This window comes from Danio rerio, chromosome 11 (genome assembly GCF_049306965.1).
Source record: "Danio rerio strain Tuebingen ecotype United States chromosome 11, GRCz12tu, whole genome shotgun sequence".
NCBI classification, from domain to species: Eukaryota; Metazoa; Chordata; class Actinopteri; order Cypriniformes; family Danionidae; genus Danio; species Danio rerio.
In genome coordinates this window covers 30,160,504-30,186,268 of record NC_133186.1, presented here as the reverse complement: position 1 = coordinate 30,186,268, position 25,765 = coordinate 30,160,504, and the positions used below count along the sequence as shown (strand labels likewise).

Genomic DNA, 25,765 nt, shown 5'->3' with positions numbered 1-25,765 from the left:
CCGGCGCCACCCAGACGTCTCGCCCAGCTAGCCCCAGCTCGGCGCCCTGCCCTGCCGGCCCCATCCAGACGTCTCGTCCTGCCGGTCCCAGCCCGGCGCCTTGCCCTGCCGGCTCCCCTCTGGTCTCCTGCCCTGCCGGCTCCCCTCTGGTCTCCTGCCCTGCCGGCTCCCCTCTGGTCTCCTGCCCTGCCGGCTCCCCTCTGGTCTCCTGCCCTGCCGGCTCCCCTCTGGTCTCCAGCCCAGCCGGCTCCCCACAGGCCTCCAGCCCAGCCGGCTCCCCACCGACCTCCTGCCTTGTCTCCCCTGATAGACTCTCCCTGGGTCGTCCCTCCTGCTCCTCCCTGGTGTTCCCTCCCTGCACCCTGGACGGACCCTCCGGCTCCACCCTGGCTCCCTGCCGGGGCCCCCGACCCACTGAATCCACCCTGGACTGTCCCTCCTGATCCTCCCTGGTCTTGCCCTCCCATCCCTCCCTTGTTTGTCTTGTTGGGTCTGGCTTGGCTTCCCTCCCTCCCTCCCTTCATGTCGTCTTGCCTGTTCACCTCCCTGTCTTGTGTCTGTTGATGTTGCCTGTTTTGTTGTCTTGTGGTGTTTCTTGTCTGTCTTGTACCTTGTTCGATGTTCCCTTTAGGGACGCCAGGTGGCGTCCCTTTTGGGGGGGGGTAGTGTCAGGGTTCTGCCACTCTGATCTTGTAAATTCTTGTTTTGGTGGCAGATCTCTGACACTACTCGTGTCTGGTCCTGTTTCTGTGTCTGTGTGCGCGCGCGCCGTCGTGGGTGTACGCAGAGTGTGCGCGCTCCTGCTTGACGCGGCCGCGTGCGCGCTCTGCGTCCCTCAGACGCGTGCGCTCTTGTACTCGTGTTTGTGTTTTCGTCTGTCAGCAGCATGGTGTTTCATTCCCAGCGTCTCAGTCTTGTTGGTTTCGGTTTTGGTCGGCGCTGGGATGAAGCATGCATGCTGCATATGTGAGCGCATGGTGAGTTTTCATTCATCGTGTGCTCGTGTCTTGCGTCTTTTGTCAAAGCACGTGGCTCGGTGTTTACATTGTGGTCACGTGCTTTTGTCGTGTGCTTCAGTGTTGTGCTATGTGAGCGCATGGCTTGTATTGTCTCTCTGTGTCATGCGCTCTCCCGTCTATTGTCTAGTCCCACCCTCCTTGTCAACCTATTATTAGTTAATTGTGTTCACCTGTGTGTCAATTTACTTTTTTGCTTTATAATCCCCCTCATGTTTTCAGTCCTTTGCCAGTTCGTTGTCTACACTCCCCGTGTTCCTGATCCAGTCTTGCCTTGTTCTTGTTGAGCCAAGTTTGTGTGTTTTGTTAATGTTTTCCCCCTCGGGGTAGTTTTGTTTTGCTTTTTTATTTTTATTTTATTATTAATAAATACCCATTGTTTCTTTGCACTTGAGTCCTCGCTCCTTTTCCCCTCACCGGACCATGACAACACTGAAAAGAATTTTTTCAAAGATAATTACTTGAGTTTACTATTTTGATGTTAAGTGGTTGTTTACAATTTATTCATTCATTAATTTTCTTTTCAGCTGAGTCCCTTTATTAATCAAGGGTTGCCACAGTGGAATGTACTGCCAACTTATTTAGCATGCTGTATGTTTTACACAGCGGATGTCCTTCCAGCTACAACCCATCACTGGAAAACACCTAAACACACTCATTCACACACACACACACTATGGACAATTTAGCTTACCCAATTCACCTATACCGCATGTCTTTGGGGGAAACCGGAGCACCCGGAGGAAACCCATGCCAACACAAGGAGAACATCCAAAACCACACAGAAATGCCAACTGGTAATAATTTATTTGGGCTGAATTTAAACAAACTAATTAAGTTGAGCATTACTAAATTTAATTTCTTTGTTTAAATTTAATACACATGAATTAATTGCAACAATTTTGCAGACAATTTTTTTCAGTGTATTGTTTTTAAATCACATTCAAAATAGATAAAGATCGAGACATCAAGATTTTTTAATCAACCTTTATTAGAGATTTTTTAGACAGGTATTCACACTGAAAAAAAAATATTCAAAGATGATTTTTTGGATTTACTCAATTTTTGTATGTTAAGTGGTTGTAAACAATTTATTTGGGCTGAATTTAAACAAGCAAATTAAGTTGAACATTATTAAATTTAATCTGTTTGTTTAAATTCAACACAAATAAATTGTTTGCAACAGTTCTGCATGCAACACTTTTTTCAGTATTTTAAGATGTTTTTCAGCTAAAGCAAATAATCTTAAGTTTATACGTTCAGTGGGCAATGCCCTCTTAAAAAAATAGGTTCTTTTTTGGCATCTGTTTTGACAAAGAACTACAATAGTTCTTCACTGTGGAAAAGCAATCTTTTAAAATGTTCTTCACACTAAGACCATGGTTCTTAAAGAACTCTTTACTAAAGGGCTCTTTGGGGGAAAATATGTTATGTAGTCACAATGGCTTTATGAAGAACATTTAATATAAAAAACAGCATATTTCACAACAGATTCTATTGTTGTTTTAAGAAGGAAGATATTCTTAATGGATCTAAAACATGGTTCATCAGAAGAATCACTTCAAAAAGCCCAATTTTGGAACCTTTGTTTTTAATAATAAAGCTACAGAACAGAACTTAACCATGATGGCAACAGATAGATAATTCTGCACCTTAAATACACTATATTGGATTGATGTTTATCACTGTAAGTATTGTACGCAAACATCCTATTAGTTTTTTTACATAATGATCCCAAAAAAAAAATTTTTCTTTAAAGAAATGTGTTTATCAAATATTCTTTCAGAAAAAAAGCCCTGAAAGGATTGTTTATGTGTATTTTGTGTGTGTGTGTGTGTGTGAGAGAGAGAGAGATAAACATTTAATTTTATCTAAACAAGCTACACCACAACTAAGCTTTTATGCAATGAAATTGTTAGAAACACGAAAGGAAAAGAAAGGATTCTTCATCTATAATTGCTTCAATTTATTCAGTTTCAAAAAATTTTGCGGGGGATCAAGACCCATTAAATGTGCCCTAAGTATTAATAAGGTTACTTAAATGGAACCCAGAGAAAGTCTATTTACTTCTGCAATACAACTTTCTTATGCATAATGACTGTTACATTATTATCTGTAAAACAACAACCATCAATGACTAAATGTTTTCCATTGATTGTGATCAGGAAAAACTGACATAATACCACAAAGTAAGGTGTAGCTTTGTTTTGATATTTGGCATACTCATTGAATTTAAGCTGGCTGCCAACACAAAGGCACTATTGTTCGCCAGTTTTGTGGTTATTAATTAACCCTTAACTAGAGAATGAAGAACAGGCCACTAGGCAAACCTAACTAAAAGATCCATAAAAGTGCATGTCTCAACTGCAGATGAGGTCACGCAGGATTTATGAATTCTCTTTTACGACATCATAAAATTTATCCCCTTTATTCATTAACAGCATTGAAACAATGACAGCTTCTGATAGGTCGTCAGCCTGAAGTCTGTCCTTTATAAGAGCGACAGAAAGAGGCGAAGAGCAGAGATTGTTGTCGAGCAACTGACAAAGATACTACAGCTAAAGGCTTTTTGAGAAGAACCAGCCAACATGAAGACCGTTCTGTCCGTCACTTTCCTCGTCGTGGCTCTTTGCCTGGTGTGTGATGCTGTGGAAGTTAAGGTGAGCTTAATTTTAAATTTGTTTCATTGCTGCTTTACTGTTATTAAAAACTTATTACTACTTTTACACATTTACAAATGATTTATGGACGCAATCTCTTTCCTTCAATTGCCAACTGACCTCGTTTTGAATTGTGTGTACTCATGCTTTTAATGAATACTTCTTTGAGTAATTATACAGAATCGTTCATAATGTCTAAATGTCATTATATTTAACTATAGAGGTCAGTTCTAATGCACTTGGCATTGAAAATTGAACTCATCCATTTATTTCAACAGGAAGGTGATTTTTCCTTTACATTGGAGTCGGTGAGAATTCTCCAGCAGCTGGCTGAGCAACCGAAGACACAAAACCCTCGGCTGGCCAAGACGAGCTACTATTCTGTGTGTTCCAATCCAAGCCTGCCACAAGAGTTTGTTCCTTTGTGCATGCAGAGAGGAGCTACAATGTCCTTTGCTAGGCTAGGTAACTTCTAAACTCCTTAATGAATGTATATTTCATTGCTTGATGAACGCAAATGCCAATCTAACTGGAGATATGTTTTCATCTGTTTCAGCATCTGTGCCTGTGGACGTCTGTGAAATATGTGCTTTCGCGGCTTGCACCGGCTGCTAATTCCTCCCGTCCTCCCCCTCGCCTTCATTAAAGGAAATCTGCATATTTTCAATCATTGCCATAAGTTCACAGAGTTGACCATATGAACATTTGAATATTGCCTGAAAGGCAATCTAAAAATGGCAGCAGACGGTTGATGAACTGTTACTTTAACATCCTTCCCCTCTTTTCCTTTCCCATGTTTTTTTGTTACAGCACATATTTCATTTATTTAAAAAAGTGTCTTTTTATTTTTCTATTTCTCTGGGTTGTGTACTCCTGTGTGTGTGTGGTGATGCCTCAGTGTTCAATAAAATGCATCAAATCTGATCTCTTTTGCATTGTGTGTGTTATTTATATTGTTGGAAGAGTATGATTGATGTTACAGAGAAGACTTTACAGTCAGTTTGAAGAAAATTCACACCTTTACAGTTTTTCTCAGTTGCTTTGGTAGATTTCCCAAATTAGAATTTGCAAAACTGTTACGCATACAAATAACAAAACATCATGGATTACCTGCAAAAGCCAGTATCTTGCTCAAAATATTAACTTCATCTCTCAAAACTACATTTCTGTGTCAATGAACAAGTTTGTGGCGTCAGAATGACAAGTCCTTGTGTCATTGTGTGGGGAGAAGACCAAATCAAATTACTTAGTCATGTTGTCAACAGTGTACTCTGCAGGGGAGTTCTGAAGTAAACTATGTGAATTTGTGTTTGCTGTTTGCACTGTAATTTGTTGACAGATCATGTCATTGTGGAAAAGGCATCTGCATTAGAGATCTGCGCGGGACAAAATTTTGAATCCCGTTCCCGCCAGGTTTTAGCCCGAACCGGACCGCTCCCGCTGATATTCAGTATTTGTTGTCCTGCTGCCCGACCAGTCCCGTTTTCTACCCGCCGCTCCCGTTCCCGCTAACGAGTGGGGGGAGAACAAAACCGAAAACCACCCAGCTATATGGAGTCCAGACAGCCTATAACAAGCTGTCTGTATAAACACACACACACACGCAGACAGCACAAAGCTCTCTCATTCATGTACGCACACACACACCTCTCATTCGCGCGCACACGCACACACACACAGCAACAAACAAGCTAAACGCAGCAGCTGTCTCATTCAAACACATACATTAGCATGCTCGCTCGCTTGTTCGGGAGTTGGATTTAGACAGATTTAGAAAAAAAAAATTATAACAGAAATGTATAAAAAAATGCTTTATGAGAAAATATTATTACTTATTTTGTTCAGCCATTTTGCATACATGCCATGAAGATTTGAATAAATGTTGTGGGGGGTGAGACTATTCAACAGAGACTAAAGTAATACATTTTGATCAAGGCAAGGCAAGGCAAGTTTATTTATATAGCACATTTCATACACAGTGGCAATTCAAAGTGCTTTACATAAACAAGAATAAAAGAAACAAGTAAAATAAAAATAAAAACAAATAATAATGAGTAAAAAAAACGGGTAAAATGTGATAATAAAAGAATGAAGAAGAAGAGAAAAACATAATAGTGCAATCTGTTAGACGCAGCACAGTGCTCATTCAGTAAAAGGCACTGATAAACAGATGTGTTTTCAGTCTTGATTTGAATGTGCCTAATGTTGGAGCACATCTGATCATTTCTGGAAGCTGATTCCAGCAGCGGGGGGCATAGTGGCTAAAAGCCGATTCACCCTGCTTTGACTGAACTCTTGGAACTTCTAGTTTATATGATCCTAAAGATCTGAGTGATCTGTTGGGTTTGTATTTAGTGAGCATATCTGTAATGTATTGAGGTCCTAGGCCATTTAGTGATTTATAGACAAGTAATAATACTTTAAACTCTATTCTGAATGTAACTGGGAGCCAGTGTAGAGACCTGAGGACAGGTGTGATGTGCTCTGATTTTCTGGTTCTGGTCAGAATTCTGGCTGCAGCGTTCTGGATGAGCTGCAACTGTCTGACTGTCTTTTTGGGAAGGCCAGTGAGGAGTCTATTACAGTAATCCACCCTGCTGCTGATAAAAGCATAAACAAGTTTCTCTAAGTCTTCACTGGAAACAAAGCATCTGATTCTTGCTATGTTTTTGAGATGATAGTATGCTGATTTACTAACTGCTTTGAGATGACTATTTAAACTCAGATCTGACTCCAGAGTCACACCAAGATTCTTGACCTTAATTAACATGACATAAGCAATTGATAATGTAAGAAACATCCAACACAGGCTCATTTTGATTACGTACCCCTGTATACATTTCTGGAGAGATCGAAAACCGTCCCAGGAGCTTTTTTTTTTTTTTTTTTTTTTTTTTTAGCTCTGGCTACTCAATTTGCAGTCTTCCTAAATGTATATAGGGCTGCGTTTTCAGAATGAGCCTATGTTGGAAACATCACACAATTGTACATAATTATTTGCATGGATGTACAAATGCATTTCCAACATACTGAAAGTGTTGTTGCAATGATGTGAAGATTGAACAGGTCATTTTGAGAATTTAAGTTCTGATCTGAAAAATGTACCAAAGCGACTGAGGGAAAGCTGTAAAAACAATTATGAATATTTTTACAGGGATTTCATAATTGATTCAAAATGTTTTTGAGTGATTCTATACAAGAACCTTTCTATAATCAGGTTTTAAAAGAACCATATCATCCTTAGTCTGAAGAACAACTGTTTTTCACTATTAAGAGCCTTTTTTGTGATAAAGGTTCTTGATGAAACTATCAATTCAAGAACCTTAAGAGTGTTAAAAACCTTTTTAAGAGTATTGTGTATAAGAGCAGTTTAATAAAGAATGCTTTTTCTTTGTGAAATGAAAGGTTTCCAAGGATACCATTGATGCTAATAAAGAACATTTCTGTTTAAAAGTGCATTTTAAGAAGGAAGAGTTTTCAAATGCTTTATTGAAAGGCAGAAGACAATCAGAATGTCTGAGTGCAAATCTTCCTCAATCGTTTCTCGCCACTCTGTGTTCTGATTGACGTGGGAAGGAGACAAGCTCATGTTTATGTTCTGTCGATTTGAAAGAAACATACTCCGTGAGTTCTTGATGAGGTTTGGTGGGCTGTTTTTCATAAAAGATTCATTGAACGTCGAGTGACAGGAGCATTAAAAGTGGATCTACTGCTAGATGTCTGCAGGAAACTACTTCGCTTATTTAAATATCCCAGTTTTTCATTACTACCTGACATAACATCAATCAAGTCTGAGTGTTTCGGTGAGTCTGAAAAGGATGTGTGTATGGTGTAGGAATAACACAAAATTATCATTATTTGCAGTAAAACCGAAAACCTATACGCAGCACATTTTTTATAGATAAAAACATCCACCTTGATTTGATACCCAGAGCTCTGAGTAAAAATTGATTTGGCGAAATGTTCTTTATGCATGCGGTTCTGTGTTAGCTCGCAGGATTGGGAAGAAAGAAGCGGGCTGCTGATGCACTGCAATTTACCTCTTTTGAAAGCTCTAGTGAAATGGTGAGCAACAGAACTGAGAGCCCATTTCTTTGGCTTTGATGGTTTTGGTCATTAGGGAAGACGTCTCTGCAAGATGGACAGGCCTAAATAAAGAGTTATTTTTGAATTTCAGGTGACAGTATTGAAATCTTCAAAGGAATAAGAATTAGGGCTGGTTTACTCCTATTTTATGATGGGCTACCATTGGTATTGGCTTTTAATATTAGTTTTGGTGCCCATAGGAGAGATAAGATATAATCAAAAGAAGAAAAAAATGCAATTTAGACCCTGGTTATACGCAGATGTAAAATGTGTTGTCCAAAACTTAATATAAACATGTCTAAAAACATGGAACCTTTTGTTAGGTTATTTAAAAATGATCTGGAATAAATGAAGAAGAAATCTGGAGGAAATGTCATTAGTAGTTTACAGAGTAAAATTAATTAGATGATAGATAGATAGATAGATAGATAGATAGATAGATAGATAGATAGATAGATAGATAGATAGATAGATAGATAGATAGATAGATAGATAGATAGATAGATAGATAGATAGATAGATTAATTTAATCTAATAGATTAATTCCACTGTTAATGGAATGTGTTTCTAGTGCTGAATGAATGAATGAATGAATGAATGAATGAATGAATGAATGAATGAATGAATGAATGAATGAATGAATGAATGACATGTATCTTATCCAAGATTATGTCATTCAGTCATTTAGCAGACTAACAATTGAGAAGGTATTCTGCGATTCAACAAGAAGAGACCATACATACAAGAAGTGCTAGTTATCCACAGTAGTTTGTTTGTGCTAAGAAAATTGTGTGGTAGTGGAGTAGGAGTAGAATTTTTTTTTATAATGGATAAACAGCCAGACTAACATGAGCATGGATGCCCTTAAAATTTTACAGTCTTTTTGGAAGGTATTTCTGGCTCCAGTTGGATGGTTGGATGAATGAATGAATGAATGAATGAATGAATGAATGAATGAATGAATGAATGAATGAATGAATGAATGAATGAATGAATGAATGAATGAATGAATGATACAGATCGGGCTGATGATAAATAGACAGAGTAACATAAGCATAGATGCTGTTTAAAGGTGTACAAGGTGTTCCTAGCTCCAGTTGTCTGGATTAGAGCAGCATAACAATCCTTTTTAGGATTTGCTGGGTTCTGCATTTGTGTTTTATGTGCTATTGAAAAGAGATGCTTCTTTAATCTGTATTTAAACTGACAGAGTGTGTCCTCATCCCGAACTGAGCTAGGAAGGCTGTTTCAGAGTTTAGGCGCCTAATATGAAGAGGCTCTAGAGTATTGTGTTGTATTGTTCAAATTTAAAGAGTGTGATGACAAAGCACAAACTGATGACAAAGTGTTGCACAAATTTTCAGAAATAATTTGAATATCCACATTTGGTGCTGAAGAAACATTGGAATATTTTATAAGTTTAAATAGATAGATGGATGGATGGATGGATGGATGGATGGATGGATGGATGGATGGATGGATGGATGGATGGATGGATGGATGGATGGATGGATGGACGGACGGATGGACGGATAGATGGATGGATGGCTAGAGATGAATGGATGGATGGAAACTAATGTCTTTAATCATCTGTGATGCTTAATGCCTGTTTGCTGGAATGTTTTTCCTTATAATTTGAATAGTAAACTCTACAGCAAATACACACATTAGTAACATGCTTATATAATGAACATATGTTGGGAAAAAGTGCTCAAGACTCAACAACACTCCATTTACCATAATGATGGCAGGATGGTTTGTTTGCTTCATTGTTAGTTTCAAGGGCATCACAAGTAAAAGACTGATAGAGCTTTCTGAAAGAGCATTAAAACTAAAAGAAGGTCAAGAGGCCACCAGGTCTGAAATATAAAGTCAGAAAGAGCCTATTGTATCTTGAATGACGTCTCTCTGGAGTTTATCACTGCTCAAGTGTCTGTTGTCTGTAAGGCCAATAGTGAGGAGTGTCAATATAATATGCACTGATGCAATTTCTTTCCAATCTTGTCTTTATTTGTGTTTTATTGCATTGCTGCCAGAAGATTGACGCAAATACAATCTCCTGTCATGTCGCCGCCCACTTTTGTCAGGATTAATCTGATGTATTTCTGTTTTATTGCCATGCATTATTAGATCACACATGCCCATTTCTCAAACATATTTATGATTACAAACACATTATGACTAAGATATACTATAAGCCTTCATTTGCAAAGCTTAAATGCTTATTTTAATGCTTTAAAACTAGATTTAAATGCTTAACTATTTGTGTAGGCTTTCAGAGGTTCTGTGTAACTGAGATGTTTTTATTTTTTTATGGATGATAAAGTATACTAAGTAATGTTTGACTCTAGAATGCATCATTTATGACCATTCACAAAGAATGCATTTTCCATCAAAGACATAATGAGTATTTTTTGGAAAGAGATAAATGCAAAAGGCAGTGTCTAGAAAAACAAAGGAAAAATAGTGTGGAATTTCCTGTTATTTTTTAAATAGTTTTTCAGAGTAAATAATTACAAACCAATAATGTAACGTGATGGGATGCTGACAAAGAAGTGCAGATCTAAATGCATGTTTATTAACAAGATTGGTCAGGCAAGCAATGGTCAACAAATGCAGGCAAAGTCGTAGTCATAAACAGCCGGATGGTTGAAAGGCAGGCAGTAGACAGGAATAAACAGTAAAACAAAGAAACCAAAGTGAGGGTTAAAACCGGAAAACACATCGTAAAGTTCACGATGCCGCTAAACAAATCCAGCAGTTATGTGTATGTGTTAGTCCTGAACAGCTTCAGCTGAGTGTGTTTGCAATCAAAGGTGAATCGGAACAGGTGTGAGCAGCCTGATCTCACAAGGAAACTTAAGTAGTTTACATTTTGTCAGTTAAGTGGCTAATTCGTACGAATTCGTACGAGTTCAGTCTTACGAAAATGTACGATTTTAAAAAGGAGGCGTGGCACCCAACCCCACCCCTAACCCCAACTGTCATTGGGTGATGAGCAAACCGTACTAAATTATACGAATTAGCCAATAAATCAAAAAGTTACGAATTGCCATGAGATTGGGTTGGTGTGAGAATACAGGTTTGGTGGAATTTGTAGTTCATTTGGGCTATATGGGCTGGTGATAGTGACAGATAATTGGCTTTACATATGTTTACTTGTTAACTTAAATATATTATTAATTTGGCATGATGATGATGATAATAATAATAATAATAATAATAATAATAATAATAATAATAATAATATTTTTTTTTTTTTTTATAATTCTGAGATAAACTCTGTTATCTTCTGAAATTACCGTATCAGCACTGCATGCTTTAATTTTACCAATAAATAATTAAATAAGCAAGTACAGTTTTGTGGAAATAAATAATTCATTATTTCAGTGAAAGACTGCATTTTTGTTCAGCTTAAAACTGCAATATGAGATGCTATTTTCCCAAACACAAAATCTGTGTGTATTTAACTAATCAACAATTATAATTGGTGTTTGTAATCAAACAGAAGCAATACCAGTTATGTAGAAATTACTAACAATTTTAAACAGCTTATTGTTATTGTAACAGTTTATGGTAATAGTTTTTAACTGATTGAAAAACTTGTTCTTTGACAGAAAAGACAAATTTCAAATATTGGCTTACTAATTGAAAAGCTTTCTGATTAATGTAATAATCACATTATTATTAATAATATTATTATCATTAACCTTTTAACATGTTATTTTGACCTCTGTGGAGGGTTTGGGTGTGTTTTTTATGTTTTTTTTTTTATTGGTGTAAATGTATCTATTGTTATGTTATTATAATCTGATATTATTAACATTAATATAAATGTATTTAAAATATGTGCCCAGGACTACATTTGTGAGAACCGAGATATATGTACTCTGGACTGCGTATTTTTTGCAGTTTTTGCTTTCACAAATCCACTAGAGGCCGCCATGTAAATTTTCAAATTCAAATATGTTATTGGAGCACATTTTCTCATAAGTGACAAGTCTCATAAATCCACCAGAGGCTGCTATGTACATTTCTAGTCACCTTAACATTATTCTGGCGCTTGTCTGTGAAAAAAGCGGGTTGGTTTGTTGTACTGCATAAAACATCCAACACAGGATCATTGTGAATACTTAGGCCTGTATACATTTCTGGACTGTGCAAATTATGTAGCCAGAAGTACGTGTGTCTGCATTTCATCTGTAAAATTAATGAATTGGGGCGGTATAACGCATTTGACGATTTCTGTTTCTTTTCCTGCTACCAGCTGACTGTTGTTTCCAGTGTTCCAGTGGCTTGCTGCCTATGTCAGCAGACTTAAGACACAGAGAGAATGGATCGGACGGTCAATCAGTCAGTCGAAAGCGACCTCTGGTGGATTTTACGCGTGAAGACCAGGTATGAATAGCACTCGTGAGAGAAAGTTGAGATCTGAAAAAGCATATAAAGCGGTATCTGGTGTATTCGCGAAAATAAAAACTACAAAAAAAACCTACCTCCTGGGACGATTGGATGGATTTTCTAAATTGTGTACAGTGGTACGTATCCATTATGAGCCTGGGTTGTATATAACAGCTTGATATCATCTGACCCACAAACCCCGCTCCCTAAACCAAACTGATAGTGTTTTCAAAAGCAAACTAGAAAATACAAACCATCACAGTTGATGCTGGGGGGGGGTTATTTTACCTGTTTTTTGGAACTGCCACCCTGGTCCACCCCGGTCCAGCTGTCTGTAAGAAAGTAAGCGGTCAACAGTTCGTTTAACACAAAATATGTAACCTTTATTTACCTCGATGCATATATTTCTCAGTTCTCAGAAAATTATCCCTGGGGACATTTTCCCAATGAGCCTGTGTTAACCATATCTACAGAAAACACTACTTCACTGTCTTAGCTTCAAACTTTTTGTCTGTTTGTGATATTTACTAGCTTTTTCTTTCTTTTAGTAAACATTTTAGGTTCCCCAACACTGTTTACGAAAACTCAGCTCCACCAACACTACAGAACTAATATAGTATTTGTCCATAGCACTATGTTCCAAACCCTATATAGTTCACAGTGGAATGACCTTGTCCACAATCAAACTCCTAAATCCCAGTTTGCCAGCCAGCCAGCTGACATCTATGTCCTGTATGTGCTCATAACAGACAGATTTACGAGATTAACCAGTACACCGTTCATCACTACTGACGGGGCCTACATATGATTCATCTATAGACAAAACACGTACATCCTCTTTTTTAACGAAGAGATGGTAAAATGTAAACGACAGGTTGTATACGACCACCAGCACTTAATAGGTTACTTAGTTAACGATTATCACAATAAGCCCAGGTTATAAAGCTTGACTCGATGAAGATCTGAATTCACTCTGAACAGCTTTTCCTTCATGAAGAGACAAACTTTTGAGGCTGAAAATGAGAGCGCTGGTAATCCTTCTGACAATAAGCGTCCTTCAGATTTCACAATGTGTTGTGCGGGTTTCGGTGAGTCAGAATTGGTCCATTCTCACAAATCGCTCTCATTTCGTGAGGCTGGATGGGATTGGGCGGTTGTTTGGGGAAAGATAATATTGACTCCATTGTCAAGGCAGTGAGAATGTGGCGGTGCAATCTTTTGTGTTTGGTGTTTGTGTGCTTGGCAAAAGTGGAAGTTTTTTTAATTTGGTTTTCTTTTGAAATGTACAGTAAACTAATCAATCAATATCAATCAATAAAATGTTTATCTGGTTAATTTTAACAGAAAAGGTTGGTGCTTTTCTGCCATTGACATTATATGTGTTTTAATGGGAATATTTTGAAATCATAGAAGCTTAAATGTTCTTTATAGTGCAAAGATGATTCTTTAGATTTGTAAAATGTTCTGTAAAAATAGAAAATATATCAAAATTCAGAAATACCTCATATAAATATCTACAATTTCCAAATATCTTTTAGGTATGACAAGGTCATAATTATTATTTACAGAGTTGTATTATTACAGAGGAATATAGTTTAATTTCAGAGTACATTTGTCAGATTTCTCTAATTGAACCTGACATTGATTAAATTTTTGTTGATGTAGTTTGATCTGGCTTGCTGTATTATTCAGACTTTTGATATGAATCAATGTAAATGGAAGCTAATGGTTGCTCTTCATTGACAGTACATTCATTTAAAAGAAACCCTTTCCGCATACAAATGTCTGTCAGTTTAAATAAGTACAAAAAGTATGTTTTATGACTGTCAAATGGGGAGCGGGTGGGGAGGGGAGTGGATTCCTCTGCAGTGTGTGACAATAATTCACGTCTTGTTTTCTTCCTGGATGTCTGTTTTATAGGACAGCGGGTACAGTTTCTCCCTGGAGGCAGTGAAGACCCTGAAAAAGCTTATGGAGTTTGACACCAGCACAAACCCGTCACAGACCTACGGCAACGCAGAGTCCCTGTGTGCCGACCCTGACCTGCCACGAGAGTTCAGAGAGCTGTGTGGAAAACACAACGTCAATCAAGTCTTCCAAAATCTGGGTAAATCTTGAGAAACCTAGTTGCATTTAGTTGTACAGTACATATATTTAACTGGTACTTAGAGTGTACTTGGTTATACGAAGTAACTACAGGGATTAAGGTGATACTATATAGTTATTTCCCCTTTCACATAGTACATACTTGGAAAACACAACTCTAAAACAAAGTCCTATTAAGATTTCAGATATAATCTTGAAGCTTAACATTGCAGTAACATTACAATTAAGATGTTTTTTTTAATCATTTATAGAATCTAATTTTTTTTTTCAAAAAAGGGTGAATAAAATTGATCAAATGTTGTTATTTTTCTGTGCTATATAAACAAACTGTTCTTTTGAACGATTTATTAATGAATGTAATATTGAATCATCAAAAATGATGACACATGCAGTAAAATGTTTTGCTTGGAATGTTTCTGAAACAAAATGTGAGCAAATTAAAATGGTTTCTGCTCTTTAAAAAATGATTAGTTTGCCTAAAAATGTGTAAATTAATTGCCTTAAAATTACTAAGTAGATGTATTATGCTTATACTTATAAAAAACAAGTAAAATCAACTTGACTGTTCCAAGTTGCAATCAGTTTACTCACTTTACTCAAACTTTAGTCAACTTGTTGTTTTTAAGGAAACTGTTTTACAGTGTAGAGTGTCTGAAATCTGAAATTATAGTAATATTTTACATTAAAATCCTAAACAAAAAATACTGGCTGTGGCGGGCCCATGAAGAACCTTGAACATTCATAGAAACTTTGCATTACAGAAAAGGTTCTTTAAAGTAAAAATTTAAAAAAAGGTTCTTACGTTCTTTTTTATTGAAACATGTTTCACACCAAGAAACATACAATTAATTTAAGAACTCTTTGCGGAAAGGTTTTTTATGAGCTAATGCACGGATCCAATATTGACCCACATGCATTGTCTTTCTCATCTGTTTATGTTCACTTAATTCAGTGGTTCTCAAGGGGTCGCAAGAAAATGACAGGGGGTCGCTTGGAGATTTAAATAAGTCAAATAAATTTTAATAAACTATTAGAATTACAATATTTTAACCGTAACCCACAGAAGATAAAAAATAGTTGTTTTTAAAAGTAAAAAACAACAACATGCAAATGAAAAGCTATCAGTTTTTCAATTATTTTTTTATAGGATCATTGTGTTTATGTTAGATTAACAACACAGCAATAGTGTCAGCTGCAGCAGATTGATTTATAGCACCAGGCTAAACTTTCTGACACCTTTATGACAATCAAATGCATTAGAAATAAATACAGGCCACAACTGAATATTGAGAATGATCTCTGATTAGTGGTCTCCAAAATTAAACCAAGAATAAACTTGTGCTGAAAACATTGTGCCCACCAGTCTCTTTAGTTGAGGTTAATATTAAATTAAACAAATTAATACATGACTATAAAAATGATATGGTTGTTGGACTGTTGCTTGTGTTTATATAGACCTATTGTTGTATGAGCAACGCTTGCACATGTATAACTACCTAAGAGGAATTTGGGGGTCATGAGTCACTGGCATTGCTATTTTAAGGGTTGCTGGCTAAAAAGTTTGGGAAACCCTGTCTTACAGTATATCGTAACCAACTGTGTTTATAATGATACTCACCAAGACAGGTTTTTTTATTGTTGTGTGTGTATTTGTCTATCTAAGCAAGAGAGGTAGGGTGAAGAGTCTGCCACAGAGAAGATTTTATGATTTCATTATAAACATTTCATTTCATTTATATCCACATATATACCAAAAACCATATCTTTTACAAACTTATGGCTGCGCAAACATCTTCTTCTCCACCCCCCACAATAGTACACAATAACACCACCATCTCGGAGGTGGTTATAAACATACAAACTTTGCCCACAACAGTTCACACACACCAATAGGCCTTTATAAACACAAGCATATTAACAACACAAAACAGTCTAACAACCATATAATTTTATTTTGTAATTTAATTATTTGTTTACTTTAATATTAACCTCATCTAATGAGACTGATAGGCACAATGTTTACTGCAATGTTTACTGCACTTGGTTTAATTTTGGAGAGTTCATCCTCCATGTTCAGTATGATTTGTAAAAATCTTAAAAAACACAACAAAAAAATGTAATGTATGCGAGTTATGTGAGGTTGTCAAAGTTTACCATGATGCTCTGAAATTAATCTGCTGCAACTGACGCTATTGCTGTGTCCTTAATATAATGTAAACACTCCAGGGGTTGCTTTTTATGTGCATGTTGTTTTACTGTAACTATTAAATAATTTTTATCTTCTGTAGGTTATGGATAAAATATGGTTCATAACAGTTTAATAACACACTTGATTTTTGGAAATAATAAAGCAACCAAAAAAAAACCTCTGAAATGGTTGTTCTGTGGCATCACTGACAGAACTGTATTTCAGAACATGTCATTTTAAGAGTTTATCAGTCTATACTGTTTTCCTATTTTTATCAAAGAAATGTAGCCTTGCATTGGAGACTTACATAAACAGAAATCAACACCAGTATATACTGCAAATATTAAATGCCATGGCAACTAGGTGTTTTTATTTTTTTGGATTTCGCATAATATAAGAAACATGACAAATGAACAAAGAACACAATTTATAAAGTCAAACAGGATGCGGGTGAAACAGTGCATCAGCTCAATCATTTTCATTCACTTTAGTGCACTCAGATGCCATGTACTATGATGAGTTAAAAAAAGTGTGCTGTTTCAAGAACTTCGATCAGCTCATGACTTTGTTATTAAATTCTGAGCACCAAAAACACTTGCTTTGCCTCTTCAGAAGCTCAAAAGTGTGTTCCTCCAGTTAAGTGCAACAAGCATGTGATTTCCTGTAGGCATGTTTGATGCACACACAAAAATTCTTTTGAACTTTTATTGTTTTTCTCACCGTGCTTCAAAGGGCAGCCTGATTTCCCTGTCAGTCTTCCAGGCACGCATTAGTTTTCCCCATTGGCAGCAGACAGACAATGCTGGGGTGTAATCACCTTAACTGCAATGCTGCAACCGCCATAACATATCCGCTATATTAGACCTGGATAAAAAAATATATTATTGCTGATCATATTAGTCTTAGGATACCTTTGCATAAAAGTCACTGGGAGTTAGTGGAAGTCACTGATAGATTGAACATGTAATATGCATGGGCATGGTGAACCAAAATTGTGTTTACAAGGAGAAGATATGGATTTAATTTTCAAAAACATGCACTTAGGCCCACAAAATGCTGTTGTTGTGCACATGTATCACCAAAGGACATAAAACATCTGTTTTTAGTTGTTAGGGGCTGTTTACATGACTCAAGTAAAAATCCTAATATTTTATGCATTTGGCTGTTTACTCAGAGACCTGCTGACTTGAACAGCTTGCATAAACTTAATGATGTCAAATAATGATGATGATGTCAATAACTTTAAACTTAACTTCATATTTAAAATGGCTATAAAATGGTGCTTAAAAATCTGTGCTTAACTTGAAATGTATATCAATGGCGTGAAAACAGATTTTTAAGATTGTTAAACAGAGGACAACATCTAAAACAAAACAGGCTATAATTATAGGCTATAGATGAAATCAAGGGTTCAATTTGACCTGTTGGCAAAACAAAAGATGAAACAATCATTCAAACTCATTTAATATGTATTTTAGAAACAAAAACAAACAAACAAACAAAAATTATTATAAGATAAAATATAAAAAAAAGAGGATGGGCAAAGATGGGCCCGCCTTGTTTTTGTGCGTTCTTGTAGTTTACTTTGCATAAATTTAAATACATTTTATAATAAATTTATAGTGAAGAAAACGTTTTATACAGAATGATTAAAATAAAATAAACTATAAACACTACTAATGCAAGCTGAAATTCAGTTAAACTGGCCCACCAATTTGATTGCGCCAATGCTTTGTTACCTCTCCCTCCTCTGGCTACATGTCAGTTCCGTTAACCCAATTTATTCCGAAACCTCGCAGTTTACAAATTAAGCACTGCATGTAAATGTTTTTCACACCAAGAATTAAATGGTTCTAAGATATCTTTATTAAAAGATTATTTAATGAAGCCAAAATGGTTTTAAAGTTTATGGCAGTTTTTAATTATTTTCAATTTTTTTGTAATCAAATTATTTGAGTTAAACATGTTAGCTTTGTATACGTGTTATATCACAGCAAATTCAGTTTCTTCTCTATTTTTATGTATTAAAATAAACTAGTGTCAGGTTAAAGTTCTAATAAACTGTAAAAAGTCGTTTTGTGTTAGGACAACATGATTTAAAGGGCACCTGTTTTACCCATTTTTCAAAATTGAAGATACGTCTTTTGTGTCTCCAGAGTGTGTCTGTAAAGTTTCAGCTCAAAATGCCCATCAAATTAAGTATTATACCTTTCAGAATATTAAAGTTTTCTGCTCTGAACACAATGTAGCTGTTTGTGTTGCCTGTGCCTTTAATGCTAGTTCTCCCTCCCACCGTTCCCACGTGCCTGTCAGAGTTGGCCTCAATCTCCGGCTGCGTCTGATAAACAGCACTATGACAGACATGAAGGAAGCAGATATCATGTAACCTTTGTGAGAAATACTACAGTAAGAAATTTCCCAATGAATATTTGATGTATTTGTTGTGGAGTTTATTCCAACCTTTCGATGACTCACACACAATGTTGTTACAAAGTTTACATACACACACACACACACACACACACACACACACGCACACACACACAGCACGCGTGTTTAACTTTGCACTGTTTTTGCATGCAAATGTGACAGGATACATTTTAATATCCACTGCTGTATGGATATCCTTTATGTTAATGTACAAAATAAACCCGATTTAACATCCATAAACCAGGATTGAAGTGTCTTTTTTTATAGCCTAATTGTACTGACATGAGCTGTGGTGATAAAGACGGTAAAATCGCTGTAATTCATTACAAACATGCTTGCTCATTATTGATCACATGATGATTTATGATCACAGAAAGCAGAACAGACATTTTAATCTTAGTTGCTTTGTGCACATCCGGTCTTGTTCTGTTTATATCCGTTACTATAGAGACATTTTAATACACGACTGTCAATCAATTTGGTGGGCGGGGAAACCGTTCTCCTACATCACATTAAGGTGGGCCTCAAAATTAAGAGATCTGGATCCTATTTCATTGTCAGGAAATTTAAAAAAGAGAGTTATTGTTTTTAAATCACTGCAATATGACTGTGGACACACTATACTTACAAATACTTCTGTTCAAATTGCTTCCAAAAGATATTTTCATCATAGGTGTACTTTAAGTTAACTTAATAGTTTTTCCAAATTTAAGTAGATTGAACATAAAACAATTAATTTGTCCCCCAAATTACCTCAAGAATTGTTTTATTTCAGCCCATCTATTTTCGGGGTGTTCGCCTTTACATAGACAGGAAAGTAGAGAAAATTGACAGGAAAGCATTGGGAGCAGAGAGGGGGGAAAGGATCAGCTAAAGACCACAAGCCAGAATCGAACTCGGGCCACCGTGAGCACGAGAGTGCATGTGTCGACACACTAACCACTAAACCACTGGCGCCAACTCAGCTCATTTTAATAAGGGGTTTGAATAAATAACAAATGGCATTTTGTGAGTGTAAAATATTACCTCTATCTAAATAAAATATAAACTCTAGTAATTGCTATAAGCTGTGAAAGTTCGAGCTCTGAGCAGTAAAAATGTACTTTAGGGAGGCAGACAGTGATCTTGCCGCATATGTAATTGTCTCTTTGTAAACATGGCCTCTCTGTAATGGGCCGTATATTTTATTGCCATCTTAAACACTAGACAGTTTTATTTGCTGAATGTGAGAGCACTCCAGACGTTTCAGACGTGTTGCGTCGCATTATTATCAGCAAACATAATACAGTCATTAGGTGGCAGAGACTGACCTTTTTACGTTTTGTCAACAGTGAGAATCATCAGTCCTATAGACCCCTGTGAGATCTGTGCCAACGTGGCCTGCACCGGCTGTTAATCCTGCACACGGAGACCTCCAGTTCAGGACTCTATCGGTGCTGTCAAACATGCACCATCACTAGACACAACATTTTTTGTATTTAATTTTGCACCACTAAGAGAAACGTATATTTAAGGGAGTTTTATCAAATGTTTGGGCTGTTTGGTACAAATAATTTTTAGACTAACAGATACTGCCACCTAGTGAATCTATTATGTGTGTTACAGAGAGACCTTTTTAGGACAGATATATTAGAGTAGGATTAACCCTATAAGTCATTACACTGTAACAAGCACACTGTAAAATAATGTAACCCAACTGTACATTGTTGCATTGTACGTTTTCTTACAATACACTGTAAAAAAATGCTTGGCTACATGCATATGTATAACTACAAGCATCTGAACACTAACCCTGCATTAGTAACATGTTGTTACTGTATCATAACACGGTAATTACACTGCAACAAACACATTTTATAATAATGTAACCACTTCATTTTATAGTGTCCTTGAATGAACAATAACTCTATACAATGTTGTAATAACTGTAAAGTAACGCAGTAGCTGCACTGTAATAAGCTCAAAGTAAAACAATGAGAAGCTTTATTTAAACTTGTATCATACAGTTATAACACTGTAACAAGCATATTAGAAAATTACACACACACAGCACACATGCGTACACTAATAACAGTAAATTGTGCATAACAACTTCTAACATTTAGCCCTAATATGATACATGTTGTAACATTATACCGTAATGCAGTAATAACACTATAACAAGGACACAAAGTGTATCCCATTTTACTTTACAACATAATTCAATATTATGATTTTCTTTGGGACATGTTTCTTGTACTTACTGCAGTATATTATGTTCGAAGTTCTAAGGGGTAGAATATTGTATAGTGTAATGGATATTATCCAGGTTATGAAATGAAGAAAATATTCTGTGGTCTGGAAATGATTTTAAATAAAATGATTTTGTCTATGTTAGAGTTTATTAATTTTTTTTTTTTTATTAACTTGGTGCTAAACAAATTGAATTTGCTTTTTAAATAGAGCTATTCAAGCTATCTGGTTAATTATATATGTATTGCAATATAAATTGCAGCAAAACAAAATATCGCAATGTCAGATTTTTCCAATATAGTGCAGCCCTACTTTTTGCTATATCAATATTTGAAAATAACACTTTTTAAAAGTTTAATTAATGTAATTTTATACATTCATCAGAGAAATAAAAAGTTCACATATAAAGAGAGGAGAGAGGGAGGTGCAGATGCTAGTTAATTTTTTTTTATTTCATTATATCAACATTTTATCTCATTTAAATCCACATGTATACTATAACCATATCTTTTACAAACTTAAGGCTGTGCAAATATCTTTCTGTAGATATACACTACCTGACAAAACTCTTGTTGTCAATGCCAGTTGTAAGAGTAACAAATAATAACTTGACTTCTAGTTGACTATTTGGAAAAGTGGCAGAAGATTTTTTTCTAATGAATAATCTGTTGAACTGCATCCCAATCATCACAAATACTGCAGAAGAACCTAATGGAACCTACATGGACCCAAGATTCTCGCAGAAATTAGTCAAGTTTAGTGAAAAAAAAATCATGGTTTGGGGATACATTCAGTATGTGGGCGTGCGAGAGATCTGCAGAGTTGTTGGTAACATCAACAGCCTGATGTATCAAGACAATTGTTCTGCCCGTTACATTACAAACCATAGGAGAGGACAAATTCTTCAGCAGGATAGCACTCCTTCTCATACTTCAGCTCCACATCAAAGTTCCTGACAGCAAAGAAGGTCAAAATGCTTCGAAAGTGGCCAGCCCAATCCCCAGAAATTAACATTATTGAGCATGTCTAGGGTAAGATGAAGGTGGAGGGATTGAAGATGATTCCGAAGATTCTTGATGAACTCTGAGAGTCCTGTAAGAACGCTTTCTTTGCCATTCCAGATGACTTTATTAATAAGTTATTTGAGTCAGAGCAGAGATGTATGGGTGCAGTCCTCCAAGCTTATGGCAGTCATACACAATAAATTATTTTTCCACTGCACCATGACTTTATATCCTATACTGTACATTATTTCTGTTAAGTGACAAGACTGTTGTCTAAGCAAAGTCAGACCTTACTGTCCTAATTAAATCATTAAAAAACAAGTCATGATCAGATTTTGTTTTTGTAAAATTAGCGGGATCTAGGGGCCCTTACCTTTCATTTAAGCCACTTGATGCAAACTGATCAACTAGAAGTCAAGTTATTATTTGTTGTTCCTAAAAGGCGACAGCATATTAAAGGCGACAGCATATTAAAAACCCAAGATGTTTTTTCTGTGGCAGAATTATATTTCAAATTTTATTTATATCATGTGTTAGGCTATATTTATGGTTGTCTTCAGGTAAAACAGACATTAGAGGTAGATTTAATTGTAAAGTGTATGTATCAGGTTAGAAAGCTATGTTACTATACAGTATTCTTCGTAAATCCTACTTAAAAACGATTAGTAACAACAATAAAAAGAAATAAAACCGATTTTCATTTATTCAGCTGTGAAGACTCAGCCAGGGTTTAACCTGCAATGCATTGACCTTTGTCTTCCACTAGAGGTCAGCACTGTCCCGAAAAATGTTGAGCTCTTTCATTGTCGTCCAGCATGTGGAATATTAGAAACAGGTGTCCTTTTACTCCGTGCCCTATTTCTTTGTAGAAATTTAAAGAAGTTTGAAGTACATTTCCCTCAGGCAAGTACGACTTTTTTCTTCCTTATAGCAACTGAATACCTTAAGCTGTAGGTTATGAACACATAATTCTTGAGATGTTCCCGCTCTTTGGAAAAACCCACGTGTTACTTACCTGAGGAACAGATGTGCTGTATTTGCTTTCACGTCTCATTATTTCAGTGTTTACTTATTTTCAAACAATCAAATTATAAGGCACTTAGAAACGTGAGCTCAAAGAGATATTTCAGTCATATTGATCGTTTGAAGCGTCTAAATATGCTTTTTATATTGACTATGATAAACAAGCGGCTGTTTTCAGTCCAAAACATTAGGAATCAAACCTTTTTATCTTCTTCACAAGCACAAAATGAGTGTGATTCAGACAAATCCCACGTAGAATACTAACAGCTTATTGTTTGGTGTTGTTTGAGAGCCTGTTATGTAAGGATATCAAAGTGGTGTTTGCGTAGGAAAAGCCGAGACCAGCGTGTTTGTATTTTACTGTTTTTTTCTTTTTTTTTCTTATTTGTTTGCATATTTAACAAATCTTCCCCCTGTGATTCAGAATAAGAGCTTTTCCAATCTCTCCCCATAATCACAGGCTTTTCAGGATTTCTGTATTGAGGAAAAATGGCGCAATTCGGTTTTCATTCAGAGTTAATGTAGATTATTGAACATTAGGGATATGATTTTTTTCTATCAAGGCAAAATAAAAGTTTTAATAAAATGTAAAAAAAAAAAAAAAAACAGATAAGATTAACAGAAAATACATTAGTCAGATTACGCTACCAACACTGTTCACTCAAAAAATAAGTCACTGGATGACCTCAGCTTAATCGAGGGCAGGATTCACAATAAATCTGTTTAGCACCAACTTAAACTATTTGCACTTTTAAATGAAATTGAGTTGTACTAATCAAGCTGCCAACACCCTAAGCATGGGTGCTTCTGTAAGGTGGAAATCTCAAAACTCAAAGCATTACATGAACATCTTCTAAATCTTCAAACTAAAGTGAAGATTAAACGCTAACAAGTCTTTATATTAACTTTAACCACCTAAGATGAATTTTATTGTCAAAAAATTCCTTTCTTAATTCAATCCCACACAAGGCATGCTGGGAACTACAAATCCCCTAACCAGGTAGTTAGATCAACACTGTTTCTTCATATGGTCCCAAAACAAAACTCTTAATTAAACTTGGTTTAACTGAACATAAAACACATTGGCCTAATAAATTACAAGTATTGTGTTGTTTCAGCTCTTTTTTAATAGGTAGTTTGAACAAACAGCAGTAATCATTTCTTTAGGTAGGATTAGTTAGGTCAGGGTGATATTACAGCTTCATATCACACTACTCCACATTAAAATTTACACTGGTAGCAAAATCTGATGGGTAGCATATTGCGTTATCAAAATGTGCTTCCTACTTTTTGAATGTTGATGTAGTATTTGTTAATCTTTGCAAATAGTTAAATACAAATGTTATTGTTCGTTAACGTTATCTGAGTTTCATTAAGTATTATATTAGCACAACCAGCTTTAGATTAAACCATGTATTAAAAAAAAAAAATTAATTAAAAGTATTTAAAATACTGTAATTATTACATTAATCAGTGCTTGAGAAGTCGTTTTATACAACAGATTTTTAAGATGAATGATGCTAGTATGGTTTTTTTAAAGAGTCTAAATGTAAGATTTATTTTAGTGCCACTGTGTGGAAAGCCAGCGTAGAAAAAATGTAAATACTATAAAGATCTTATATAGGTTGTCTATGAAACCCTGCAGACTATTTTGTTTAAATGTAGAATTGGCATTTGAAATCGAGACAGGCCTAATTGAGAAAAAACACATCGCACACAGCTTTAGTTGAAACAATGCATTAGAAAAAGTAATTAATTAAATTAAAAGTGTTTAAAATAATTATTAAATTAGTCAATGCTTGAAGTAATTTTCTTGGTTTATTTTTATAATGAAACATTATTATACCTATTATACAGTGTCATTGCAGTTTCTTCTAAATCTCACTCCAATTACCGTTGTTTGGTTTACGTCTCAGAAAAATATTTTTCATAGCTTTGAGATGTTATCTTCAATGAATTTACTGAGGGCTTTCCTGGATGTGAATAAGTTACCTAAGGACATCCTTTCATTTGAAGAAAAAAAAACATGTTCACTGCATCCAAACACACAATGATGTACTGTAACCCAAGCTTGTTCTGTCCATCTCAATAGGTGGCCTTTCTAGAAAAGCGTCTTTTGAACTGTTTCTTAGCTTGACCTGCTGTGATCTTGGCTCTGTGCAATAATCGAAAACAGAACAATGTATGCATACAAACAAGCCAGGCAAATGAACTTTAACAGCGGAATAATACGTTAAAGAAAACGAAACAAACAGCCAGGACAAAAGTCAGCGGGTAGGCTGTGATAAGGGGATGCAGTTCCTTTGCTTCTTAATTCCAAATTAAAGTCTTGTCACTTAGAGCTGTTTTCTTTTGTAAATGAATTAATTTAAACATTTAAATGACACATTTTTTTGTTATTTTCATGTCATATTTAGAAGAAATAGTGTAGACATGCAGTTTGAGAGGATTATTATTCAAGTTGATGTTTAAGAAAACAAGGACATTACTCACAGTATACAAACACTATTTCAGATTTTTTTAAAGAAAATTCTGGCAAAAGTCTTGTTTCTTTTGGACTGGCTGAAAAAATTGGTTAAAAATATGTAAAGATAAAAATCAATATCATTATTAAGGGTC

At 35.7% G+C, this 25,765-nt stretch overlaps 3 protein-coding genes across 7 annotated transcripts in view; all 3 read left to right on the top strand.

The window, feature by feature from the left end:
* Positions 1-25,765, top strand: part of LOC110440101 (guanylin) — a 56,243-nt gene that overhangs the window by 8,438 nt on the left and 22,040 nt on the right. For 2 of the 5 annotated variants that reach the window (XR_012387198.1, XR_012387197.1), the window contains 2 exons: positions 14,084-14,270; positions 20,219-21,263. Coding sequence is in view for 2 of the 5 variants with exons in the window: in XM_073916817.1 (XP_073772918.1) it covers positions 12,030-12,160; positions 14,084-14,270; positions 20,219-20,283 (383 nt within the window). In the remaining 3 variants the exon portion in view is untranslated. Of the gene's footprint in view, positions 1-12,029; positions 12,161-13,136; positions 13,252-14,083; positions 14,468-20,218; positions 21,264-25,765 lie in introns of those variants that run through there. The other 3 variants (XM_073916817.1, XM_021479853.3, XR_012387196.1) reach the window with 3 other exon arrangements.
* si:ch211-220m17.5 lies at positions 3,605-4,291 on the top strand. The gene is given in 3 exon segments (NM_001311211.1): positions 3,605-3,676; positions 3,955-4,141; positions 4,233-4,291. Coding segments are annotated over 3 exon segments (318 nt in total).
* ece1 (endothelin converting enzyme 1) overlaps positions 22,885-25,765 on the top strand; it is a 133,622-nt gene continuing 130,741 nt past the window's right edge. Inside the window, exon 1 of the mRNA XM_073916121.1 lies at positions 22,885-23,026. The gene's annotated coding sequence lies outside the window, so the exon portion shown is untranslated. The remainder of the gene's footprint in view (positions 23,027-25,765) is intronic.